This window comes from Larimichthys crocea, chromosome VII, assembly GCF_000972845.2.
Source record: "Larimichthys crocea isolate SSNF chromosome VII, L_crocea_2.0, whole genome shotgun sequence".
In the NCBI taxonomy this organism is placed as follows: Eukaryota; Metazoa; Chordata; class Actinopteri; family Sciaenidae; genus Larimichthys; species Larimichthys crocea.
In genome coordinates this window covers 11,007,428-11,035,344 of record NC_040017.1, presented here as the reverse complement: position 1 = coordinate 11,035,344, position 27,917 = coordinate 11,007,428, and the positions used below count along the sequence as shown (strand labels likewise).

The window sequence follows — 27,917 nt, the reverse complement described above, 5'->3', positions numbered from 1 at the left end:
CCTGCTACACTGCTAAACCCTCCTCTGTGGACTCACCAGCTTTGATGTGGACATCCTGACTCCTTATCTTGCCAGAAGGGTTCTCTGCAGTGCAGTAGTACGTGTTGTCGTGGATCAGCTTACTGAAGCTGGATGGCAGGAAGTTGAAGATCTGGAGGGTTCCATTGGGGTGGACGTGGCGGATGCCCGGGACATCGTAGATCTCCTCGCCGGTCGCCAGATACCAGCGCAGCGAGGCAGGCGGCGCACCCCCAGCAGGACAGGGCACCGAGGTCCCTGTGGTGCTGGCAAATACTACCTCTTGCAAAGATGCATTGACAAAGTATAAGCTGGAATGTAGGTCCTCACTGAAAACTGCAAGAGAGAAAACACAGGATGTTTGCTGTTACAGCAATGTATTGTATTTGCATCATTTTTGTTATGCTGTAGTGTTGCATTTATTTCTTAGTTTTCATTGTATACGGATCATTCTTCCTGTAAATAAAGTTTGGAAGCAGCACCTTGAATTTAGATTTTTGGGTCTTTGAGTATAAAAAAGGTTTATTTTAAATATTTAAAAAAATGAGAAAACCGAAATCAGTATTCCTTCCTGTCATTCACTTAAGTGCCTCTTTTAATGGAACATGATCAGTAGTTTTCATCTCATCAATGTATTCCCATTCCTGGGACCTCTGGAAATCATTAAATTAACATAAACTACTATAAATTATGAAATAAGGTCAGTTGCCTCAAACATGTTCAAGTGTTGATTCAAGTGCAACATCACAGTAAAGAGTAAGACGCAGTTGGTACAGGAGCATTCTCTCGAGGAGAGGAGGGTAATAAATGTCAATGTTCGACCAAATAGCTCCATAGTAATTTACAGCTGATTGTAGAGTAATGAAGCCAGGACATGGTGCTGTATTTTTAGTGAGAGTCTGTTTGTATTTTTGTTTTTCAGGCAAAAATACTTGCATGTACAGTATTTGTGTGAGTGTGTATCTAGCTTGCCATCTCAGCCTGGTGACGAGCCCAGAGGCTCTGCACTAAGTGGCTTACAGTGGCACTGGCAGCTGGCTTGGACCCTCCCTGGGGAGAAAACATTTTAGCACTTCATAAATTCCTAACAAGGTTTCAAATTGCAGACGTTTCCATCCTTTTCTCTGCTCCAGCAGCTCTCAAGTTGCAATGAGACACTTCAATGACCTGCTCATGGACGCAAGCACATCCGCACAACACTTAGTTGTTATTACAAATTAGGAATACTAATTTAAAATTATTAGTGCTCTACAGATCAATATTGCAGCATTTTTTCTACAAGAATTTGTTGACATATTGGAGATCTGGTCATTGGTATCGTTGCTGTAACACGAACAACTTTGTTACAGAAACTGACACATACATTCAGATAATGTGGACTGACTATGGGAAAATTTCATCCACATGAAGGAGGGAAAGGGGGGGCAGAGTCCAATAATTAATATCTTGGCATATTATGTCCATTATTATGTTGTTAAAAAAAGATTTTTCAGACCTGAGTACAGTTTTAGGTACTTGTACTTTACTTTAGTATTTACTTTATTTGCTCATTTCATCCCCATATATACATACATTTCTACTACCCACACTACATTTAAGAGGGAAATGTGCTTTTTACTCACAGAAATTAAAGTAATTAGAATTAGCTGCACTTTGACCAGCGGCAATATTAAATTTTGCTCAACATTAAACATCAGTAACAATAATCCTAATCCAAAAATATAATATATAATCTCTAAAGGCGGCTTTGCATGATGGATACTTTTACTTCAAATATGTTTAAGTACATTTTACTGACCATTACTGAAGTTTTGAATGCAGGACTGTTCACCTTATTAGAGTATAGTTATTAGGGTAGTATTTTTACATTATGGCATTATTTCTTTTACTGAAGTAAATATAAGTTATCAACATTAGCATAACTTTGCTAAAAATTTGTCAGGGCTCTTTTTAGTGCAATTAGCTAAACTGCTAACATTACCGTTAGCATCAGGCACATAGGTTAAAAACAGAAACGGTGCATTCAAGCATAACCCCAAAGTGAAAGGGAACAACAAACCTTAGGGAGCTAGCACCCCTGAGGGGGTGACTGTTTAACTGTTTGCAAACAGCTGCATGTCTGTCACTCATGCAGATCACGCAGTTATTAACATATAGCACAATATATCTTTTTCACAGCAGCTATTTTGACATGAAACAGTAGGATCGACGCAGGTGTTACCAATGATACTAATTAGGGTTTGTTCCATTTATTGTAACAGTGACTTTCCAGTGAGCCGGCATGCACCACATCAGCACTCTGACTCTGTCTGACCTGAATGGAACGGGGCCTTAGTTGGTATCATTGGTAACACCTGTGTTTACTCTACTATTTCATGTCAAAATGGCTGCTGTGAAAAAGTACCATGACACTGCTTATATGAAAACCTTGGGATAATAATAACTGCTTTCAAGATATATTTGTGTAAATAACGCATTGTGGAACTACTGCAAAATGTATTATATAGTCATAATATATCAATGTTGAGCTGTTTTTAGTAGTCTTCAGCAGGAACTGAGGGAATAAACAAAAAAAAACTATAGTCAACACTTATTGATTAAAGCTAGTACCAAGGTATCACCTCACTGATGAGGTGAGTTTCAATCACCATATAAAATGTCTGCAAGGAGTGAATTGGTCGAACATTATTCAGATAATCACCATCATCACATTTTGCTGCTGTGGGGCCATTACTTAAGTCATTACAAAGCAAAAATAATGTGGTACTGCAATACAATCATCCTCCTAAACATGTCAAATGTGATCTGCCTATAGGGCAGCCTGCAAGTAGCAAACAGGAAAGTCTGATTACTAAACCTGTCTATTTGTTTACTGCCTATATGTTTGCTTGCTGTCTGTCTCTGTATGCTGATTTAATTTGCAAATGCTAACAATGCACATTCCTGACTTACTGCTGTACAGAACTCTATCTATCTATCTATCTATCTATCTATCTATCTATCTATCTATCTATCTATCTATCTATCTATCTATCTATCTATCTATCTAGAGAAGCACAGTAAAGATAGAGATAGATATATATATATATATACTCCCAGTAGAGGAACTTTTATATACACTGTGCTGTACAGGTAAAGTTTTAGCCTATTTAAATCTTTTAAAATGCGCTGGGATAGGGTGCTGGGTTCTCAGTGGGTCTGTGGCACCGGCCAAGATGAAAATAATACATCAAAGTCATATTAAATTCTGATTCATTCTCTTTTTTCCAGCTGGCACGGGGAGTATCAATCTTCTTGGTGCTCTGTTGATAATACAGACTGGAGCCATGAGGGGACTGTTCATGGACGGTGCTCAAGGTTAGTGAGAAGGAGAAGACACTTTGAAATCACTCATATCTATATATTCAAACACACAGCCATCAGTAGATGTTACACTCAGCGGACATTTTCTTTGTGTATGAAATAGGAAATGTTCTGGTGATTATACTGAAGACTCTTTGTAAATCTGGCTTATGTATCAGTATTGTAATATCTCACCAAAATGCTGTCTGCATAGATACTTCATGCTTTGATGATATACTGATATGAAGAGGTAAGTGAAGACAAAGGCAGTTTTGCAAAACTAATTTGCACAAATTAAAAAAGTAATATTTTCTTTAATAGCAAAAAAAGAAATCCACTGCCACACACATCAAAGTTTTTTCAGCAAATACAATTTGGGTACTTCATTAATTGATACTTTGATATTACAGCGCCACAATAGTAAATGGCTGGAGAGAAGTAGATCAAAGAAGTGTGCGGTTGCTTGGAAAGCTTCTATTCTGTGCAAGCATCGGAGAAATTGGATTAGGATTTATGTCATGGCTGTTTTGATATTCGTCTATTTCACATATTAAAAGTATGTGAGAGCAACTCAATTTAGACTGGCTGAGTGATAGCGAGATTGATTTAATTAAAAAAAGAAATGGGCTCTGGTGGAAGGGTGCATATCACTGTGCTACTCGTTTTCCTAATTGACTAAGCACAGGAGCCAGACCACAAATGGTGCGATGACGCAGGTACATCACCCTCTCAGACCTCACAAAGAGCACCATGTCATGCCCCAACAAACGGCCTCAGGGCCTAACCACTTACTACATTGCCCGAGAGGAAATCAGTAATTGGCATAATTTTTCATGAGCTCAACCGTAAAGGTGAAATAAATGACACTGTTCAATAATGCATTATATGCATCTATAATTGACTATGATTTTTTTTTACAAAACGACATCTTCAGGGAGAAGGGAAGGAGCAAAAAAAAGCTGTTTCGTTTAAATCTTTCTGTTTCAGGGCAGCAGACGAGTGCTTGAAATAATAAAAACAACCAAAAATACCAACCTTATAAACATTCATGGGGACATAACTGTGGGTCATGCTGTAACAAGTAACTTAATAAATTACTTTTTCTATTTATTCTTTTTAAGATGTATGCAAGTTTTTAATGTGGACCCATTTTTACAAATGTCTTTTGCGCTGCTGCATCTTCCTGTGTTCATACAGCTGACTTAGGAATAAACTGGATAATGGATATATGAGCAGCTTGGGTAACTTTTAATGTTTACTCTTTTTAGATCACAGTGGTTTCACAATCCCCTCAGTGATGGTGAGTGTAAGTTACAATAAGGATATTGACCAAAGGTATGAGAATATAACGTTGTTATGTTCATGTATGAATTTTAAGATCTGAAGGTTGCAATTTCCATACTAAAAAAGACAAAGAGGCTGATATCTCAAAACAAAAGTATTATAAACTGCATTAACTGATTTTGGCTGGTAATATATGACAGTTGCCGCTTTATAGTAGCTATGGATCAACATTATCATTCATTTAGAGTTGTGCTTCTGGCAACCTGATGATGGATGTAAGTCCAATATTCACCAACTCCTGAGGGAAATATCTGGCTGTTTAGGTGCTAAACGCTCCGCTATGTTCACCAGCTAGATGCTAAATATGTCTGTCTGTCGTTTGGTCCAGGACATGTAGTGTATAGCTGCCTGTTGCATCTGAAAATGATGCTGATGAGAATGAACCAAAACAGGTAAGCTGTGGGCCAGAAAACCACAACAATGAGCTAAAATACACAAAAACAATCTTTTGGGGGAACTGTGTCAGGTGATACATTTCTGTGGGCTCATCAGTATGAGCGACTTCTTTTACATTACACATAATCATCTGATCTATTGATGACTGATTAGAGCAGCTTTGGTAAAGTATTTTCCTTGAAAAAGAATGTATAATTCTTGTCTATTCACATAAGTCATTGAAGCATTGAGCTTATGAGCATGCATGCTACAATAAGACACTACTACTACTCTGCAGCTCAGGGTGGACTAGTTTAGAAGGTATTGGAAAATCAGTGCCTTGCTTAATAGCACTTTGACATCTGCTGAGCAGAGCAGCATTACTGTTTGAACCAGCAATCCTCCACAAAAGACAACAGGCAACTATAAATGTTACCTCAAATGTGTCCAAATGTGCACTACAATGCGTTATATAACTATACATTACAAAAATATATCTGTGGCTGCATATTAAGAGACTATTTTGGAAAGTTTAGCACGGCCTGTTTTTCACAGTTTTACACTCTGATGATTTATAATTTGAAATGCGGTTTGGGAAAGCAGCTGTCGTAATGTTCCCACAGAGTTACTGTACAATATGACAAACAACACCTATGGTTCAGTATCATCACAGGACTGTGATCCTTCACACAATAGAGCTGATCAGTTGACAGGGTGTAACCAACCATGACAGTGTGCTTTCAGAGCCACTGGGGCGCTTCATTTAAGTAAACGTGCAATCAATGCCAATGGGAGCAAACAGCAGGTAAAGATGAATCCACTAACTAGCTGTTTGCTAAATTACAAGGAGAAAGTTGCCACGAGATTGCATTTTCAATCTTGTATTCACAGCTTAACTATTTTGGGGGAGACTACTTGTGAGACACCTGATCAAAGCATGCGAAAGACAAGTGGAGCTGGTCTCAACTCATGTACCTGCAGTGTTAAGTGAACGCTCCCAGTGCCATGTGGGAAACTGGTGACAACCTATTAACTCTCACTCCATAGTTACATATTCTGTCTTTCATGAACCCAGTTGGCTTTTTTTAAGAACACTCGCTGACATGGGAAGAAGAGAGAACAGCAGAGAGCAAACAAGAAGAGGCAAAGAGAGAATCATCATAGAGACAGTGGGATTGATTCAGCTTCCCATATTTCAGAGGGCACTCGTGTTGCATCTGTTGAGCGAGCAGAGCCATTGTCTGAGTTGTCATCGCCGCCGCGGTAGGGGGACTCGGCACCGCATGGCAGCGTGGCACCGGGTGCTTCACAGTGACAATGTGACAGCAGGAACCCTGGGTAATTAAAGCAGCTCTCTGCTCTGTGCCCTTAGGGCAAGCATGCCTGGGACGTGAAGATCATACCTGGCTCGCTCCCATTCAAGACTCACAGTAGCCAGAGCAATTTTCCACCTTTATAAATTCCCATTCCTCCTCTGTAGATTTATGGATAGCACCATTGGTATGATGTATGCAGTGCTAAAAGCATATGATGAAGCTGTGCACACTGCAGCTAAAAACAGGGCTTTGACTTGTGCATGACCTAAATTTGAAATATAGTGTGCAGGTATTCTCTAACTAATTAAAGGAGTTGAAAATTATATTTTACCATTCAGCCATTAGCCTGATATAAATAACATATGGAAGCTCTGAGACAGTCAGACAACAACCATTCAGGGCCAGGCAGTCCAGTATGAGTAAGCATTCCCACTGATCTGATCTGCCCAGAGGCAATACACCATGCATGGAAGTTAAATGACTGTCTTCCAATTTGCTCTCATGAATATTAAGCAGTGCTGTGACAGTAGAAACGGTTGGCTGTATGCAGGCTGCTGATCCACACCGACAGATCTGTCCTCTGATGTCTACGAGGGGCGGGAATCGCTAAAACGAGGCCCCCACAGCAGATGAGCCTCCTCCTCCTCGGTCTATTTTCATGTCTTAAATGGGCCAGAGTGGCTGCCTGTCTCATCAAGGGGTAGCCAGAGACCCTGGACTGTTTCTCACTTTAGTAAAACTGAGCGATAAAGACATTGATGTCTAAATTATGCTGCTGCTGCTGAAGATGAGTGCATGAGAGAGAATCTGATGAGGGATTATAGTGGAGCAAACTAAAGCAGCTCCCTCTGCTGCTGCTGATGATGAATAAAAACTTCCACTAGTACAAATCTAATATTCCGATGTGATGTAACAGCACGGTATAAAGTGTAGGGAGACACATGTCTGTAATAAAGCAAATATAACAAAGATTATATTCAAAGTGTCGCGTAGATTCACATACACTCTGTATATTTACTGAGTTTGGTTTCACTGTGTGAAGCAGGAAAATGCTGCTGCAATTAGAAGGGATTTAATACAGTTATTTAAAATTTCAACACCTGCAATCTTACCTATTAATTAAAATAATTTTCTAATTTTATCAAGAACTGAGAAGAGAGGCACTGTGGTGTTGTTTCCCTCAACCTAATTAACAAGAATAAAAACTAAGTATTTATAGAAAGCTAATGCTAATCCTTTTGACAAACGGTACGAGAGGAATATATTATAAATCTTTTTCATGGTTGATTTATTTATGTGAGGTGCATCATTGGTGGTTTGCCACATAAAGTAACACGCAGACTGCCTAAAAGACAAGGAGCTGCTTTTGAATGTAGTCTGGTGTATGTATGTAAGATTTTTTTATTTTTATTTTGATGCTTATATCACAGTAAAATGTATTTTTTGAAATCATGAAACTGGTTTATGATATTTGGTTTGTTGTGTTGTGTGTGTCGTGTTTGTCGTTGTGAAATCAAAGTCTGACATATGACTCAATAAAATGTGCGTGTTTAATCCGCTGAACTTAATGTTCCTACTCAGTTTTGCCTAAGGGAAACAAATATTCCACATGATATGAGTGTCATATGGCTAAACAATCAATTAAAATAACAAATATATTGCCACAAGGTTGTCACGTCATTCCAGTATGATTCCACTAATAGAAAATAAACCGTTTTTTGCCCAGTCGTGTTCATTTATGCAGCAAAATTACATTTTATCAAATCTACTATACTTAATGAGTTACCGAGTTCTTTAAGTTCAGTTTCTTTGTGTCATTATGGCGTATGCTATATTTTGGATGACGAGCTCAGTTCAACGGGTGCATGTTTCTGCTGATCCAGTTTGCCAGTCAGCATTGGACATCAGCAACTTCCACGCTTTAAGATTCTCTTTGTAATTTACCATTATACTTAAACATGTCTGATTGAGACTTAAGTGGACATAATCAAATCACCTCCAAACTAATCTAATGGTCAGCATACACGGCCTCTCTTGATAACACGATTAAGCAGCAGCGTTCTCAACGTACAGATTACAGTTGGCAGAGGCCTTGTCTCGGTTAAACAAGTAGACATGGCACATACTGGACAACCAACCTTATTATGTCACCAAACATTAATGTTAAGGGCCTTCAAAAGAGTTACCGGTGATGGTGTCTTAACTTGACCGCTGTCCACCTGCATGCCAGCTAAAGTAACGCAATGTCCATGGAGGTTTCAGTGCATACAGGCTGTGACATGAGAGCTGCTGAAGAGAATGACCTGACACTGACAGCCTTTGGCCCTCAAGGATCTGATTTCACTCGTGTTACCTGAATCTGTTAGCAAGCCATGAAACACCTTTGTGAAACTGGGGCAGAACTTTTGCACTTTAAGTCATGTCTGAATTATTAGGCGGTGACTCATGTCTTGGTCCAAATGTGTTAAATTTCATCCTTCTGCATGCTTAGAGACCAAAGTCAACATCGGCACCAGCATCACAGACGATGTTAACTCAATCTGTGTACATTGAGAGGATTTAATGAGTAAAAGAAATCATTGCAAACACCAGAGACACCATTACTTCATCTGTTATGATAGCTATTAGTTTTGAGGGCTATGTCATCAGGGTCAGTGGCAACGTTTTTTTCAGGGAAGGAAGTCCTGTGTTTGAAAGGTGATCGAGGTGGATGATGGGCATACAAAATGGAGGCATTTGATACAGGAGCTTGGGATTTGTGTCTTGAGCGGCTTTCAGGCTTCAGCAACAAGATCATTTTGTTAAGGTAATAAATGTTTAATAAAGTAAATATGTCCTGACTCCAGCATCAAGTCACTTTGGACTTTTTCAATATTTAACCAAGATCACAATCCCTTCACAATCTTGAAAGGACCAGCGTGTAGGATTTAGTGGCATTTTGCAGTGTAATTGCTGACTGCAACCACCTCGCCTCACCCACAGTTCAACATGGCGAACCATGTGGAAGAGGACGTGCAGCGACAGTAGAGGCTCATTCTAAGGTACCAAAACAATGATATGCTGAAACATAGTTCTGCCATAATCTGAAAATATAGAGCCCCCTAACTCTTACACGGTGGACCTTCAATCAAGTGCTGTGAGTGCCTAAATATAACCATAACAACTGCTAATCTTAGTTTAGGGAAAATTATGGGAAAAGCTTATTAAATAGGTTGTCAGTGAATATTTGCAAATATGTTCAGTGGCAACATTTTGGGAAATGTTTGACTGAAATCATCCTTCAGGGGGTATCTTAAAAAAACATATTTGCAAATTAGTAATGCATATAAACGTCAACAGGGTTGCTTTTAGATATTATTGTGCCTTCTATTAGTCTTGTTGTACCTCTAATTTCTCAGTAATTAAACTGTTTGATGCTTATTTGTAATTTTGCAGCTTGCTTTTGGTTGTTGGTTTTGTGCTTCTTTTATTCCAGCTGAGTATTGTTTGTTTTTTTTCTACCCTTTTTCTACCTCACTTTTGAACTTTATTTTGAAAAATGCTGTACAAACATGCTCCATTCACTACTAATGTTGTACAGGTACTAATGTAATTGTAAGGGCCATGGCGGCCCTTTGAAGATACACCGCTGTCCCTGTTTTGTCCAGGAGACGTCTGTGACCAGCAGCTGGTGGAGTGTGTTAATGTTGATGTCACAGCAGCTGGCTGCTCTCATCCTGTTAGCTCTGCCTGCCATTATCAGCCCCCACCCTCCTCCTCCTCCTCCTCCTTTAAAGCTGCTGCTACTGCTGCTGCGTGCCACGCTCATTTTAATACTCCAGACTCATTTGACCGTCTTTATGGACTTATCATATTAAACATTTATCGCAGCCATTTCCCTAAACCAAGCATGTTTATTCAACACTTAGGGGACCACAGCACGGCTCCTTTCAGCACCACCACCCTCCACCCCACCCCACCCCCAGCACACACACACACACACACACATGCACACACATCCTTATTTTCTCCTTTTCCTCGTTTCTCTCCACCTCTCCTCGTCTCTCCCTCACCCCCCCGGCTTGCTTTATTACAACCCTCCTTCTCTATGTGCCACTGCCTGAATAAAAAAAAGAGAAGGTATTTTTGCACAATTTCTTCCTCTCCTCTCCGGTCATCCTTTCCTCCAGTGGCCAGGACACCGGGGGACTCGTGGTGTGTGAAGCCAGGCAGCCAAGCAGACACAAATGTATTCTGAGCATTTAGTACTTTGGATGAATCGAGTTTTAATTTAATCATCTGATCAAACACTAATTAGCATAATCACTTGTGGGGATGGATGGTCTAGATAGAGAGACACAGAGCAACACATAATAGACCTCATCCTGGCAACAGTCTATGGGGACACTTAGCAACATGTAAACAGCTACATGCTTCTAGGGACCCATGCAGGGCTCTGTCCAAATTACCTCCCTTTGTACGAACAATACATCCAATTCTCTATTTCCTTCAACAGCACAGTCTCTGCAAAATGATCTATTCACTGCTAGGCTACCCTACAATCAAATGCACTGCTGCCAGGCCCCGTGCCCTCTTATTTGATCTTGGACAAGATGGCTTACTGCAGCATCACACCGTGGTCTGAGCAGAGGAGGTCTGGGAATTCTAGGAATACCACAAAGTGCTAAGATTATTGACAATGCACTCAGTCTCACACCGGGCCAGGGGATCGATGAGTGGCTAGAAGGACATAAATCAGACTCCTGTGGCTCCATTCCATGTCACACCCTAACCCACCCACCCAGCTCCCCAATTAAAAGCACCTACACACACACACACACACACACAAATGCAAGTACGCATGCACACAAGTACACACACTCTGTAAACCCCTGTGCCTCCCCACACACACATATATATATAGGTACCTGCACATAAACAGCCGCAAATACACAATAAAGCACTCACTTTATACATCTCACACACACATGCACACACTCTCACAGACCCTTACCTCAACTCCAACAAGATGACAGCGCTTTAAAAATGGCTGGCTAAAAATAACCGTCACTAACTTGGTCTTAAATCTTAGCATCTGTGCCAGGTTTAAAAATAAAGAGCAGTGTCGAGAAACCAAGCTGGACCCATTTGTCTTTCTGTCACTCTGTCTATCCAGCTTTGCCTCCTCCGTTATCCCATAGCCTACTTTAATGTTCGGACTATGGAGCATCAGAAACATGGGCAGACTTAAGGGTGAAATATTTCCTGGAAAATGCCATCCCGAATAATCTGATTGAGATGTGGAGGGGAAAAATATGGTTGGAAAAGTGCAGAGAGGTCAAAGAGACATGTGGTGTTGACATATATGTATATATATATATATAAGAGAAGTTCCTGAAATATGAGTGGAGAAAGCAAAGCTCAAAGGCAGGAAGAAAGAGAAAGAGAGAGTGGTAGGCATGTTAGCGAGCCACAATCCATCAGGCCCATGCATCATGCCCAGGCCAGAGTCGCAGGGATCAATTCAGCCTTGGGGCCCAGAGTATGTCGAGTTCAAAGCCTCTATATGTGGTATGTGGAGGACTGGATTAAGAGGCAGTATTTATGAGGTCCAGCGTGAATGTTTGTCTTGGTGGATGATGGATAGAAAACTCATCATACCTCCGCCACCTGTCTTCAACAATGAACAAAAGCTCTGGAGGGGAGCTCACGACAAGAACCATGGGCCGAGTGCTCAGTGTACAACACACACCCAACACAGGGTACACGACATGAATTGCATGTTGTGTGCATGTACAAACTTGATTCAGAAGATGTGGGTAAAATATAGTTTAGAGATGAACAACTTACAGATCTTTACAGGTCAATACAAGCAGCCATGTCTCTGAGAGACATTCATATAGTGATAATCTGTTTTGCTTGTTATGTTTTCAATGGAAATGTAGTTGCCTGGATTTGGTTCAGCTGCAAAGTTTCTTGCATCTATTGAAGTGCTACATTTTTGTGCTGAATTGGTTAGAAAGTGGTCTGGTTGGACTTATACAGTCCAGAAATTTCTTCTGAGAGACCAGAGTTTTCGAGTCCTAAGTTTTCGAGTCCTGCCTGTGGTTAGGTTTTTGATAAAGTTAGGAAAAGCTTGTGGTCAACACACCCTGTTGTGCAATATTGAACCAAGATCTTTCCCCAACAAGAGCTATGATCATAACCATGATTTACTCACTATGAGTTGATTGTAAGAAATCATGAAATACATTGTGAGTTAATGATTTTCAGATATGTTGCGTATCAATAGGTATTTTTACAGTTTTTACAATATGTTCTCATGTTGATATAATACATCCTGCAAATTAGTAAATGTAAAATCTAAGAGACGGGGTCAGTGAGGCAAACAGGATGGATAGGAAACTGAATTACATACATTATCAACATTAGCTTATAATATGCACATTTAAAGCATCGTCTTATACAGCAAAGAACTTCATTACCACTGTAAACTATGTCACAAGGAACATATGTCATGTATTCTGCACATGTAAATGTTGGTTAGTCTACTGATGCACCTGCAAATTGGGCTCAAATAATTTGGCCCCTTGGAGCTCTGCCAGAATTCAAAAGTGCTGTTTGACCTGTTTTGAAGATATAGTATTCAACCTATGGGCAGACAATATGAAAATATGAAAAAATATACCTTCAAATGATTTATACATATTTATTTTTAAACATAATAGATAATAGATTATACTGTGGTAGCAATCCCTTTAATATCTCTGGACCTACTTGCTTTCTCAGTTGAAGACGGAAAATGTATTATCACATAATACAGTATGTATTGATGACGTGATAAATAAAACTGCATGTACCATAATAGAGGATTCAGCATCTGAGTCAGCCCGACGTAATCATCATGTATTTGCAATTATGTTGACTCAGAGTTTAGGGTTTATTTAAGTTTTTTTTCCCCTTTGTTGGTTGGTGACAGGTGAAGCGGCAAACAGGAAATTGTGGAGAGAGAGTGGGATACGACATGCAACAAAGGTCACAGACAGTGATTGCAACCATGCGACATGCGCTGTAACCATTCGGCTATCCAGGTGCTCCGTTAACTCAAACTTTAAGTTTTGTTTTTTTGAAGAATATAAGTGTGTTTTTCAATCTAATAATACTGAATTGTTGTCTGTCAATACAAACTATGTATTTGGTTAACTACAATTTTGACATTGTTATAGTTCGTGTTGTGGAGAAAAAGTCAAAGGGCAATGGTGAGGTCAGGAAGGAAGAAAGTGTTCAGGAGCCTCTGATGTCTTATGCTGTAATATTCATTGACGCTTGGCCAAGGAGAATTAAAGACACTCTCAAAGTTCATCAGAAGTGCCTGGGTCGGTCTGCCCAACTCATCCTGGTCGATAGACTTTAAACCCCAAGATAACACCACAAATACTATACGCCCAGAATTAGACAAAGAGAATTTGTTTACTCATGGAGGCATTATTGTCAACATATTCTACTCTGGGGACAGAGATGTCTGTTTACGCAGATTGGAAAATCAACAGCAAGCTATCTATTATGCCTAAGAAGGCAACAATAGGTCTCTTCAACGCTGGCCACCACAGTGTTGAGATAGACTGGCACCTACTGTTCTCAACCAAAGCCAAACAGCTAATACTGCAGAGGACCTGAAGGCCCACACGTGACCTTGTGTAACCTAAGGATAGAAAATTCCATAACAGAAGAACACAAGAAGCACTACATACAGCAAATACATTTCAGTATAATAGCTCAAGAAAGTTCATTGTTATTAAATAAATCAACAGACTCGAAGGACTGTTATATAGAAAGTCATGGCTCAAGATAGCTTCTATATCTTAGGTAGGCATTTTATAAACTTCTAAGCTCTTCTCCCTAAAATCTTTGAAAGGCAGGAGGACTTCTGCACAGGAGAGCAATAGTGCCTCTTTCTTGACTTAGTCTGTTTAAAACTGTCAAATAATGCTTTTATACCCGGTACTACTGTACCTGTGCAGCACAGCACAGTAATATAACATGTCACTTTGACAGGTGCTGAGTGAATTAAAAACATCCTCTCTACTGAGAACCTTGTCTGAGAGGGAAACCCCCGCCAGATGTACTACAACCTCACTTTGCACGCATGATCAAACACCTACATTTGGGTGCTGAGGGGTTCTCTGCTCTTCCCTGCAGATGCTAAATGATATCGTTAACATTTTAATGCAAGAGACATTTACACGCGGGCTTGCGCAATTACACCTCTGATTCGGTGGAATCCAGACAGACACAGTGTGATCGGTAATTAGATTTTACATTGGTTGAAATGCTGCACACACACACACATACACATGCACGCACCGGTCGCCAAAGCTTGCTCCTAATTAGAGAGCTAGACAGGCTTGAGGAGGTAGGGTACAGTAGAGTAGCCCTCATTATACAGCTAGGATGTATGAACTAGGGGATATCTATTAAGATCACACATCAGGGTATCCATTACCCAACATTAGCGAACCTTTCAACTGGAATCACACACAGAGTTCAGAATGTAACCCAACAAACCCTCTTATAACTCACACAAGTGAGCAAGAGTTAAGTGGGTTTGTAAACTTAATTTAGCCCATTAGATATTCATATCAGAGTAAGACTGCACAAGATGATCTATCACTTCATTGTACACTACGTGTTTTCATGGGGTAATTTAATTTCATGAGCTGTGATACTGCTTCTACAACCAAACCCTAATTGGTAATTAGTAAACAGTCTAATGGCTGTGAGTGCAGCGTACGGCTGATCAGGTTTCACTCGGAAGCCTGTGAACGGCCGCCGTGGCCAATGGGAGGCCGCTGATCTTTGGACATCTTTACGTGGACTTGAGAATCGCCTCACAGCGCCAACAAATGGGGCTCTCATCAGTGCACTGCCTTGATCGGCTTCATGTAGATTTATTGCTATGCAAGAACCCGGTTTCCCCGTTCTGCTCGCAGCCAAGTTCAATCTATCTATCCACCCCAGGTCCCTGTAGCATTTTCATCCAATGTTTCAGGTTGCTAATAATGTGGGGGTCATGTAAAATTGGCAGGCTAACTGATGTTGGCAGCTATTTACTGTACTATAAGCTACACTGGGATAGATGCTTTGGAAGAGCTTCCTTATTTCAAAGTGGATCTGCATTTACCCCGACAAATGTCACAGCTAATTGAGATCAGAATTTGATTGCATGATCTCCTGACCGCTTCATAAATGTTCATTTATTGAAGACGTACGGATTAAGTCCTTTTAAGTCACGAGCATCAGGTTAAGCTGTGTGTATGTCTACAAGTCATCGCAGTCTTCGTGGGGACTGAGCGAGAAGCCTTGTCTCGTTATATGTTTGCAATGAGAATTTGAATAGGCCAGTTTAGCTTGCTGTAGTTTTGCCTAGAGGCAGCTTTCAGGGAGAGATATTTAATATGTTTCCTCTCCTGTGCTGATGACTGAATTTATAAATTCTACTTTGACAGGCAGAGGCAATAGCAGAAGCATAAAGTCTTAAATAGAATACAAGAGATAAATGTGCCTGTTGGCTGTTGTTATGTCAGATTTAACATTTAAATGTTTTTGGGGTTTTTTTTGTCTGCAATATGACAGACATTTAATCTAATGGCTGTGTTTACTTTTTGCTTCTTTTGATATAACTTGCAATGATGAGTCAACTGCAATGATTTCCATCATCAAATCCATTAAATTTGACATTTTGTGAACATGGTACAGGTGTGTGTATCTATTTTCCTTTTTTTTTTTTAATCAGTTGCTGATGCCGTTGCACAGTGTGCACGTGGATATGCACAGTGAAATATCCACAATGCAATGTGGCAAAGAACTGTGAAAACCCTGAGGGAATTGGGCCACTTGGTTTGGCCACTGATCACCTTTGGACACACTAATGTAACAGGATGTGATTAGCTCCTAATCAAGTTCTTCTGGGTCAACTCAGTTTGTGACAAGAGCTAAAATCCCAATTCCATGCCCTGAACCATGTAATACATAGTCCACTATTTCCTGAGTCTGCCATTTTGTAGTGGTGTCCGATTTGTGTATTATTGTACCCGACACAGTGGACAAAAATGATCCCAGAAAATAGTAAACAAGCACCAGACACTAACAGACAACCACCATGGATTCTGAATTATCTGAATAATGTCTGATTTTGTTTTGTTTTTTTTGTTTTTTACCACCAGACAACAACACACCTTATAGTTTTCTACCCCATATAGTGAAGCGTGAATGGGTGAACGTTTTCGGACGCAGCCTCTGACACCCATTAAGGAGGTTACCATAGAGACAGGCCAGTGAGCGTGTGATAGGCCTAACTCTGAAACAGCAAGAATTGTCTGGAATCCAATCGCTGTGCTTGCTTCCATCTACAAGGTCATTCATTCATTCTGACAACGCCTGCTCAGCCGATGAACACCTCATTTTCATGATAATCAACAAAACATCCGACGGCGGAGGACAAAGTCATATAGCCGTTCTCCTGTACAGTGATGATGGAGAAATCAAATAAAATGACAATGCAAACAGTAAGTGATAAAAGCCCAATGATTGCAGTGCAAATGACGAACACAAAAAGTGTCTGCACTCAACGGCGTCTACTGCTTAATCCCTATCAGTTGTTTGCCACAGGCCTCCTCAATAATCCCTTATGCAATAAACGGACACAATCTTGCATGGCAGTTGATCTAATGTCAGAGTCAGATGATTATGATTAATGAGGATTCCTTATTGTTCCTTTATGAGTTTCAGCACAAGCTGGGCTGAGGGAGATACCGTTTTATATGGAGTCAATGTCAATAAATGGTACCGACTGAGGGGTCGCTTGAGCACTGAAAAAGCGACGACACAGAAACAAAATCCATTTCGAAGCCTTATTTTATCACGCCAGCCAGAAGGGAAAATCCATTTTGGGGACGCACCATATCATATCTCAGCCCTTCGATGTGGTTAAATGTATTCGCACCTGTAAATCCCCATTTCACAATTTTTTTGCTTTGTGAATTCAGCTTTTCTTGACCCTTTCATTCAAATGCAGCCAACCTTGATTTTGTCTCAATACATGAACAATCCCCATCTTGTCACCCTGATGTGTTTTCTTACAGACATGTTTCCATTTTCTTTCCTTCTCCCTCTCCTTCTTCGACTCCCCCTTTTTTCTTCCCCGGTTCCGTACACACCCTGTCAGCCATAATCCCTCCCTGTAGAAGGGACTCTGGCCAATAAGTGAACGCAATAAACTGTATCAATTTTCTGCTATTGATTATAGATACACTATATGAGCACGCAAAATATGCGTGCATGGTTTCGTCCACATGCATGTGTGCACATGCACTCACGCAAATACACAGAAAAAAAACCCACAGACAAGATGCACAACCAAATCTGGGTGTTTGAATACAATATTTGAATGGAGAATGAGACTTTCAGCTATTTGAATAGAAAATGTAGCTCACATTTTTGTGTGCGCGTTTGCATTTCCTTAAAAATGTGACCTCTGTGGAATGTGCCTCACCAAAAGCATTACACTTTTTTGAAAAAAAAAATCCTTTCAATTGCCAACACACAATGTGTAACACTGGTGCTAATTTTCTCTACATTTAAAAGGTAAATAACATGGAGCTGTATTCAAAGTGGATGTCGGAAGAGCCTTAAACACAAATGAATATTTGACATTAAATATACTCAAAATGAAAATAAGGATAACTGTTTCTTAAATATGTGATAAAAATGATCATTTTGATGCATTATATTCATTTAGGCCACTTTAAACTTGAAAAAAAATGTGCTCACTGTGGGGGAGGGGGAAGGGGTTAAACCAAATGTCCATTATATCAAATACGTCACTTATTACTAAGGGCCACAGTGGAACATGGTTGTGACAGAATAAGTATCATTAGGCATCAAATAAAAACAGAAACAAATTACTTTAATCGTATGCAAATTAAAAAACAATTAAAACTTGCACCTATAAAATCAGATCCAACCAACACAATCAAATCAATTCATGAAACAGAGGCCTCAAACAAACATAATTTATCCGTTTTATTTCATCTGGCTCAGGATGTATATCTGAAGGCCAGAGATGTGTCTAATGGTTTGTGGGAGAGCTTGAAGGATTTAAAACGCAATTCATGCCTCGCCCGTCTCTCTCCCTCTATCAAGGCTGTCAAAGCTTTTGACAACCATATAAAATCCATTTCATGTGGGTCACAGGTGACCTCCATCCTCCCTCTCCAAGTCACTTAGCTGTCCACCAGTGATTTGCCTTGTGCAGTAGGTAATGAGCACTAATAAAAAAAAATTAAAAAAGAAAAAGAAAAAAAAAAGACGGTGAAACTTACCATTCAAGATGCTCTGGAAAAAGATAAAAGCCAATATCCACATGCCCTGCTCCGTTCAATCCCCCCCAAGCTATGCTTTCTCTTCTTCCTCCGACCGGTGCCTCCCTGGGTCTCTCTTCTGTGCGCTTGGGGTAAGGTTAAACATTTGCCACAGTCTTGAAGGAAACCGTTCCAAGTCTCTACTTTTAATATCTCCTTCTTACTTTTTCGTTACACTCTGATTTTCTTTTTCTCCTGAGCCCTCTCTTTGCGCTTGGAACATAAATGAGCCTCTGTGATTGTCTTGGGGAGAGCTGTGCACAGACTCTCCTCCTCTGCTCCGCGTCTTGCTGCTTCTCCCTGTTATTCAAAAGGATGCTGAAGGGGTGAAGCCCAGGTGTGTGTGATGCTGAGTCAGAGCCGGGTACGAGCGGATCCTGAAACCAAAAAAAAATGAATGCAAAAACAAAACAAAACAAAACAAATTAAAAAAAACCCAACAACAACAAAAGAGCTGGCTAAACTAAATCCTTTAAAGAAAAAATGTCAGCAGCTCCGATTTCCTAAATAAAAGGCTGACTGACGGATCATCCTTGTTGGGGGGGAGAAAAATTAATTTTTTGGAAAATTAAAATAACTAAAAGAGCAAAGAAGCAAACAAGGGGGAGAGGATGGTAGAATAAGAATGAAAAACAGGTTTTTTTTCTGAGACTCCAAAGTCAGATCATCTTCATCGCCTCTGTGCGTCCAGCAAGAGGCGAGTAAGCGCATCTTCCCCGCTGCCGCTCTCTAATCGCGCCACACTGACTCTCTGAGCATTACACAGAATAACCCTCTCCCTGCCCCTGCAGACGCTTTAATTCCTCATTGCCTTAAAGGAGCAGAGGCGGCTACCGGTCGGTCCTGAGGGCAAGGTACTACTGAAGGTGAGAGTGTGAGAGCACACAGTGAGTGGGGCATTTGCATTAAGGAAATGAGCTGCACCTGACGCACCGAGGCACCTAGGATAACATTTTTACGCACGGAGATGTACCGGCTCAAACAGAAAGCGCTGTCTGCTGGTGTGCAGGTGCACTCATTATACAGCATTATATGCCAGATCCGGCTTGAATGAAGCCAATGTAGTATTTCTGTTATGGAAAAGAACAGAGGAGGGTTCCGTGTAGGAATGGGAATCTACAAGGGCATTCAATGACGCCTATTTTGTGTTCATTTCTAAGGATTTGTTTTTTTTAAGTGCTTAATTGACTTTTAAATTAAATGACACTTTTAAATTAATTGTGGTGGTTTAACAATTGTGTGAAAAGAAAATAGGAGGGGAAAAAAAGCAACATTTAGTCATTGGTTGCAGAAAATACAGGGTTAAACTAAAGCATCCCCCACCCCAAAGGCGCAAGGCACACACATACACACTCCATACCGCCTCCCTCAACCCCATAATCCACCCACCAACACCACCACCACCACCACCACTCCATTTTAATGCCTGCCTTGAAGTCAAGGGTGTAGCTGTAGTAGGCAATGGAAGCCTGTGGGCCTGTCCACAGAGCCGGGTTACACTGAACGTGATATAACCAGCAGGGCAGTCTGCATCTCATTCTCTATTCCACATGACAGCATATACTGAAAGTGAAATTCTGTTTATTTACCCCAGGAAACTCATTTTTGTGCTTATATCTGGACTGAGGAAAAGGATCTTTAGAATTCAAAACAGGAAAAGAAAAAAATTGTACATAGTATGCATGTGTGTGTGTGGATCACATATTGTTGTCTGTCCTCATTTTATTCATGGTCATATAAATGCTCTCTGTGTTCATTTGGTGTTTTGATCAGCCCATTTTTCCTGTTGACCAGTCTTTCTATGTTTACCTACCATGTCTGTCCACGTGTCTCTCTTGGAGCATTCATTCCAGCGCAGCAGACAAACACGAACGCCACTCTGCATTTGTTCAAGTCTGTACCAGAACACACTGTTCTAGCTCGCCTTGAAATGGTATAGCTACCTCTCTGCTTTCTTCAGTTTGATATATTCAGCAATGGCCCAAATTTAATTTTTCTTTCATTACAGACGTCCTCTGTTTGAACTATTGTTACACCAAAACGTGCGTTTAATTGGGTAAGGGGATCATTTTTCTTACCTTTCTCCTTAAGCTGTAAGATAAACCCAAACAAGTTGAAGTCTCTGTAGCGCTGAGGAGAAAACATGGGTGAATCAGGGCAGTGGGTCAGAGATCCTGCCTGTCAGTTAGAGTGGATTAGGAGCACTGTGCTTGTGTTTCAGCTCTGGATTCTTGGCATGGAAGTTCATTAGCAGCAACAGACTGTGAGATATGATCGTTTAAGAGGGAGGATGCAACACTAGCCTGGCTACAGATTTATCAGACCTTTGTTTGCCCTCGCAAGATGCACATTCTGCCTCTCAGCACTGCCCTGTTACACTATTATATGGATATATACTATACATCTACACTATGGAGACTTCATCTTCTGCTGCAGAGCAATTGTAGTGGGAAAAGTGAAATCGCCTTGCTCAAAGGCACATTTGAATTTTTAAGTTCAAGGACTACTTTGTGTGTATGATGCTTTAGGGAAAGCCCTTTAAGTGATCAACCACAACAGCCACAGCACATAGCTTCGCTTGATTCATCTTGCAGCAATGTTAAATGGTATAAGATTTTATTTGTCACTGAAGGTGACATTAACAGCCAGCAAAGACAAACAAAACCCAAAGAGAGGGGAAAAGATCTGACAGTGTGCTCAAGGGATTGGGAAAGGGGATCTGTGGAATTAGAGGGTGCCATCTGACATTTTAGGGGAAATGAGACATCGCTATAATCTAGCACAGCAAACAGGATTTTATGAGAAACTGAAATTAAAAATTGGAAGTAAAGAAATGCAAATCAAGAAGGTTATATTTGTATGTGTGGGATGTGAAAACTGATACTAACACACATGGAACAATCAAGCCTGGAGTCATATAAGCAGAAAAGAGGAGCAATGACTTCACTGTCACATTGACAGGGGGGCGGGGGTACGTATGTGTACAGTATATACACCCACCCACTACTGTACACACACTCCATACGTGGGAGTTGCCCAGTATAAGCACAGTTTCACAGTGTGTGTTTGACAGCAAACAAACACAGAGTAACATCAACACTGACCAACTGACCTTACAACGACCAAATGACAGCTGGTGTGCATGACACTTTCTATCATACTCATTTAAAGTTCTGAAAAATCTATATAATTGTGCCTTAGTAAGTACAGTCCTGTATGTGTGACTCATTATTTAATCCCTGTATGGTGTCTAATATTTGGTTAGTGGGGGTCAATTGCTCTTTCACCTTAAAAACTGTAATTAAAGAATAATTGCCTCCTCTGTATCCAAAAATATCTAAGTCTATGAGGGACGCATTTAATAACACACGCATTATGGTGCAATCTAATCCCCGCGATACAATAAATCACAAGGACAGAAAGAATCAAGCATCATTGAACAATGTGGCTCTGTTGTAATTGTGGCGATACAAAGATCACATTTAGCTGACCGTGGTGATACACACGGATCAAATGTTTCTGTTGATGGCACACGGGGACCTCCATCCTTGTGGAAAACAGGTGTGAGTGTTTGTCGCTTACACTCAGCGGACAGCTGTACAACTGAACGGGCTACTTGTGACGTGGAAGACAATACCTTGATTTTCACTCTAAAGACAAGAGCCATGACCTTGTGACCATGTGAGCTGAGGTATTCAGTGCTAATATATAGGAGGCATATATAGTTTTCTAATTGCAAAACCAATGTTTAGGTCCTTGTATGGTTAATATTACTTTAATCAGTATATCACAATGGTATTCATTTGTTTGGTGGAGTGTGGAGGAAACTACAGTATAAAAAAATACTCATCAGGTTTGTCACATTGCACCTGTACCATGTAACTTATGATTTAATTATTATTAAAACGGTGAAAAACTGAGATAAAAAATATTATTTATAGCATATATAGTATATTTATAGTAGTATAGTATAGTTTGCCATCATGGTTTAATATACAGTATCCTCTTGACAACACATCATACAGGGATGAAATGTAGATTTATATTAAATTATATAAGCATAGAACCACATGACCCAAGTAACATAATTCAGTTTGTCCACAGCCATGTTTTGAATATGAGTAGAGAGGATTTTTGGTGGAGTTTGAGGTTACTCTGTGGGTAGGGGGAGGGGGGGGAGAAGGGTGTAGTTCATTTTAGCCCCCCAGCATGATGCCTAAACAGTGGTAAGTGAATGTGACAATGAGGCCCCTGGGCTGCCGCAGACAGTCTTGGCCTTGCTGTGTGGCCATGCATGGTGTGTGTCTGTCTGTGGGTGTGTGTTTTCATGTGCCACCATGTCTGCGTGTGGATACAAGGAAGGATGTGGCGCACATATGAGACGATTCATGAACACTGCTCACCCAAGGTCGTGACTCCTCTGACTGTTATACCCACGCTGGCACGGGGTCTGTGCTCAGTGCTCTTTATTTTACTGCCAACTTCATCATGGCTGATAAGAATAAGATAAAAGATATTAATCAGAGTAGCGGTAGCACTAAGTGGAAGTTGTAGTATTTAAATGTATCCCACGCACAGCAATGTAAGAACTATAATGCATGTTGTCTTAAATCATTCTGTATGAAGGCAGGCGAACTCTCAATATACAAAATATTAAAGACTAGGGAGAACGTCTCATAAAAATCCAACAACTTGCCTGTGCTATAGTAGCTATGGAGGGATTACTTTCTGTGTTTACTTTAAGTCAGGCTCAAAATTAAGTGTTTGATTACTTCAGCTCCATGCCAAAATCTCAAATGTTACTTAAAATGTTACTATGAATGGTGGTGGTAATGGACAGAAAAAGTAGAATCAAAGTTGAGAAATACTTTAAATGTCAGTTTGAAGTGTTCTTGGGCATTAATGTACATTAAACATCAGAGAAAAGGCTTAAAATGCTGCTGACACACAGCTCACCGTACACTCTATCATGTGCTGTCCTCTACCAAGCTAATGAATTGAGATCAGATAGGTAACAACACAGAGTGCTCTTCAGTGGTCATACTAATTACATCATAAGCCAAATCAAATCAAGTGCTTCTTGTGATTTATTCAAACGTATTCCAAAACTACTCTAGTCAGGTCTGCATATAATCCCATAACAGTACTATAGAGCAGTTTTCATCAGCTGTGTCTTTACTTCCATACAACACCTTCCTCTCTGCAGGGCATTCACACACACCCTGCTCCTCCCTGTCCCTCTGGCCGACCCTGTCCCTGGCGTGTGTGTGCGCAGACGGCCTGGGTAATCCCTCAGGATGGGGCCTCATGTTTTGACAACTCCTGTGAAGCCCAGTGTCTCTTACAACAAAACACAGACTGGCCTATCATCAGCAAAATGTCAGCCCTCGGCTCACTCCTTCATCACCCAAAGGAGGATCAGGTTGCCTTTACACTATGCGACCCATTAACTCAGAATAGAAACATTCTCAGTACCGGTATAATGATCCCCTTTGTTTGCTAAGACAATGACATTGATAAGAGACACGCGGCGCTCGTGGCTTCGATAGAAGTGTGTATAAGGTTACATGTTGCCAGGGCAGGAGTGATGTGGCTCCTAAACACAGTTCAGGGTGGTGTACTCTTACCCCCTACTGGTCCCAGTGGGATGAAAAGACACCTGCTGGTCAATCAGCATCAGGACAAATGCACACTCTTTAAATTAGGACAGCTAGACAAAAGTTACCATGTCAAAAGATGATGATAAAATACTAAAGCAGAGACATGTTTCTGTGGAGGTCAGTGGAAGAGCAGAGGAGGAAGGGTTAGGTGTTTGATTACCTTCTTCTGAGGGCCACCCACATCAAACATACACTCAAGGCACTATTTGATCAAAGAGTGAATAAGATGATGAAATGAATTTTTTTAAATATCTGCTTTATGTTACAGATACATAAAAAAGTTTTTCTGGATATTTTTAGTTTCTATATTCATCCCTGGAGGGAAATACGCTCATTCGTTTTCTTGCTGTGAATTAGATGAGAAGATAGATACCCCTCTCATATCTGCACACCAAATTATAAAGCTATTTCCAGATTTCCAGCAGCCAGTTAGCCTAACCAATTAATATTATTTGTGTTAGCTAAGCACAGAGTCTGGAAACAAAATTAACAAAATCCGGATAAAATGTGTATTAATGAGCTTTAGAGGTGCTCATATAGGCAAACTTTGTATAGAGCTGGCTGTTTTCTCCCTGTTTTTAGTCTTTTTGCTAAGCTGAGCGAACTGGATCCAGGTTCACACATAAGCGCAAGTAGTCCCCCTTGCAAGCCATTGATCTCCAACCTTGTAGTGAGTGCTGTGAACCGGTTTACAACAAGCACATGGAAAGGCTGCTGTAGAAGAAGAAAGCTGGAAAAGCCAGCTTGACCATGCCCTTGTACAAGACTTGTACATACTCTTGCTGGTCTTTATCAATATCCTGGTTATCGGGGTGTTTTGGAGGGGGAAGCAGAATAGAAAGTCATTAGGTCAGGGTTCCCACAGACCAATGAACCAATCATCAACAGGGAGACATGCACAGTTAGTGCAGCCACAGATGTTGATGTTTCAAATTTTAAGAGGCACTTTCTGGCTTGGCATGCAGCCAGTGTAACTATTTAATTCCACTAGTCACGACTGCAACACGTGGCGCCAGAGTTGATCACATCTCGCCATCTCGTGATTCCGCCAGAAGCGGCGTAGTGCGTTTCAGAAGCGTCTCAGCACTCTGTGGAGAATACGTGGTCTGTTTTTGACGAAAGTCACGACTAGCCGCTTCAAGCAGCACAAAAACAGCATAATGAATCTGGTCAATTTTCAAGAGTAAACCACCCTGTGCAGACTCCCAATTGTAAAAACAGACAAAAGGGAAACAATTTAACTACACAGCCCACTTATCCATTATAAAAGCACACAAACCAAAGAAAAATGACTAAATCTTAGCAAGTTAACAAACTCTGCTGGACAAAATGTAAAACACTCCTGGTGGATATGAAGCCATGTGGAGAACAGACCAAAGCAGCAACGCAGCCGCTACGTCACAGAGCTGTGACCGATAGAATCAAGACACAAGAGTGGTATTTTCTCAATTATCTCTCAGCAAGAAATTAAATAAGCATATTCCCCAAAATGTTGACTATGACTTTAATTTCCTTTTCTAAATTGCTATTTCCAATTTAGATCCTAACTTAAATTACTATCAACAGAAATGACAGGATTTCAGGGGTAAGAAATTTCTGCAATTCAGCCTACATTTCCTGAATACTTTATTTGAACCTATAAGACTTTAATTCCACTCTGCAGAATGGACCATAGCACATACACTACAGTAACCTTTTCCCATCTCCCTCTCAATTCACAATACCAACACCCCAGCCTGCTACAGCAACCCCAGCCAGTTTCCCATTGGTTAGCCCCAAGGCACAGAGGAGCATATCTGTAGCCAACCTTGACGTGCTAAACTAGGACGCTGAAGGGGACAGAAATGGGAGGAGAGGAGAGGAGAGGCAGGGGAGCGAGCAAAAGGAGGGGGGGGTGGGACGTAATGAAAGGCTGCTGGAGGAGTGGCAGAAATACGGAAGTGAGGATGGAGAGCTGAGAGGGTTGATGGAAAAGAGGGGTTAGAGAAAGGAGTGGTGGAGATGGAGGGAAATGAAGGTGGAGAGTGTAAGTAAAAGAAGGGAGAGAATAGGGTGGGTTTGGGTGATTTGTACTCTGGCTGCATATGTGCCTGGTCTCCATCTCCTCCATTCTCTGCTTGAAAACTGGAAAAATCAATACACCCACAGTCTAGTGTATCCCCACATGAACTGGGTCATTAAAAATATATAATCAAACACCCCACCGTCATTTTTCATCACTATTACCATCATCACGCATATGAACAGGCGCGGATATCGGTATATCACCAACGTGGCTGTAACAATGTAATAACCCAATCAATGGCCTTCTAATTATTTCAGTGCCTCAGTTAATCGTCCAGTTAAAGCAGTCTTTCAGCCTTGACTCTCAGAATGGCACACGGAGACAGGCTGCTTGTTAACAAATGCACACAGCAGAACCGAAGCAGGGCTGTTGTAATAAGAATATCTGACTTCTCAGCTTCACAACTCAATCCAACTCAGGGTCGCAGTGTTGCCTAGTAACGATGGCACACTACTGACCTTATCTATGTGGTCATAAAAACCACCACCCCCGCTTTCCAACCTCCTCCCCGCCTTCATTGAGTCCTTCCTACAACCACACTACCACCCTCACAGCCCTTATCTCCCCCTCTCTGAGTAGCATCTTGCCAGGGGGCAAGCACCCTCTACACTCTCCTACCCCTTGCAAGGGCGGCTCTGTGGTGGGTGTTATCTGCCTGGGAGCTCCCCTCTCTTTTTATCACGGAGGGGGCCAGGAAACATGTACACACTTGAGTGCAGTGTATGTGCAGAGTACATGCATGCAGAACACAACAGACACAGCACTGGTGGGCGGGTAGTGGGAGGCTGGAAGGATGCAGATTGCATGCTATGAAACTGATAGATAGCTGTAAGAACAGAGGGACACAGTCAAGCGCAAAGGAGACTCAATACCACACCGCAAGGTGAGTCGGTGCACCAGCCTTCATGAGAATATTACTTGAGAGTGGAATTTCTGCTCTGCCTGCTGTGGGAGAAAAGAAACATGGCAGAGTGTGAGAAAGTGTACTTGTTTGTGTGAGAAAACGGAAATACAGCGGGCTTACCTCTGCAATGAGCATCGCAAATATGCAGTATTTGTGAAAGCAATTTGCTTGTGAGAGATGAGATGTAGCTGATCTCTATCCACTCATGAGTACTAAGAGCCAGGTTCAGCATTTCTAATTGGCTATCACCTTGGAGATGCCCATCCTAATGAGGAAACAAACTCCAGGTGTTGAACCTGATATAACCTCTGGGAGTCACAGGGGGACTGTGGCACACACACGCACACGCACACACACACACACACACACACACACACACACACACACACCTGCTCCATCTGTCTCATCTACAGTTAACACAATCAGACCATCATGTGCCAGGATTTTCATCGCAAAGTTGAAGCACAGATCTGCGAACTGCATCTATGTCATTTA

The 27,917-nt window shown here is 41.0% G+C and overlaps 1 protein-coding gene across 1 annotated transcript in view; it reads right to left on the bottom strand.

Moving 5' to 3' along the window:
- Positions 1 to 19,580, bottom strand: part of dscamb (Down syndrome cell adhesion molecule b) — a 114,708-nt gene extending 95,128 nt beyond the window's left edge. Inside the window, exons 1-2 of the mRNA XM_027280698.1 lie at positions 18,755 to 19,580; positions 37 to 354 (exon numbers count right to left, since the gene is read on the bottom strand). Coding sequence (XP_027136499.1) covers positions 37 to 354; positions 18,755 to 18,797 — 361 coding nt within the window. The 5' untranslated portion in view covers positions 18,798 to 19,580. The remainder of the gene's footprint in view (positions 1 to 36; positions 355 to 18,754) is intronic.
- Positions 19,581 to 27,917: the final 8,337 nt, after the last annotated feature.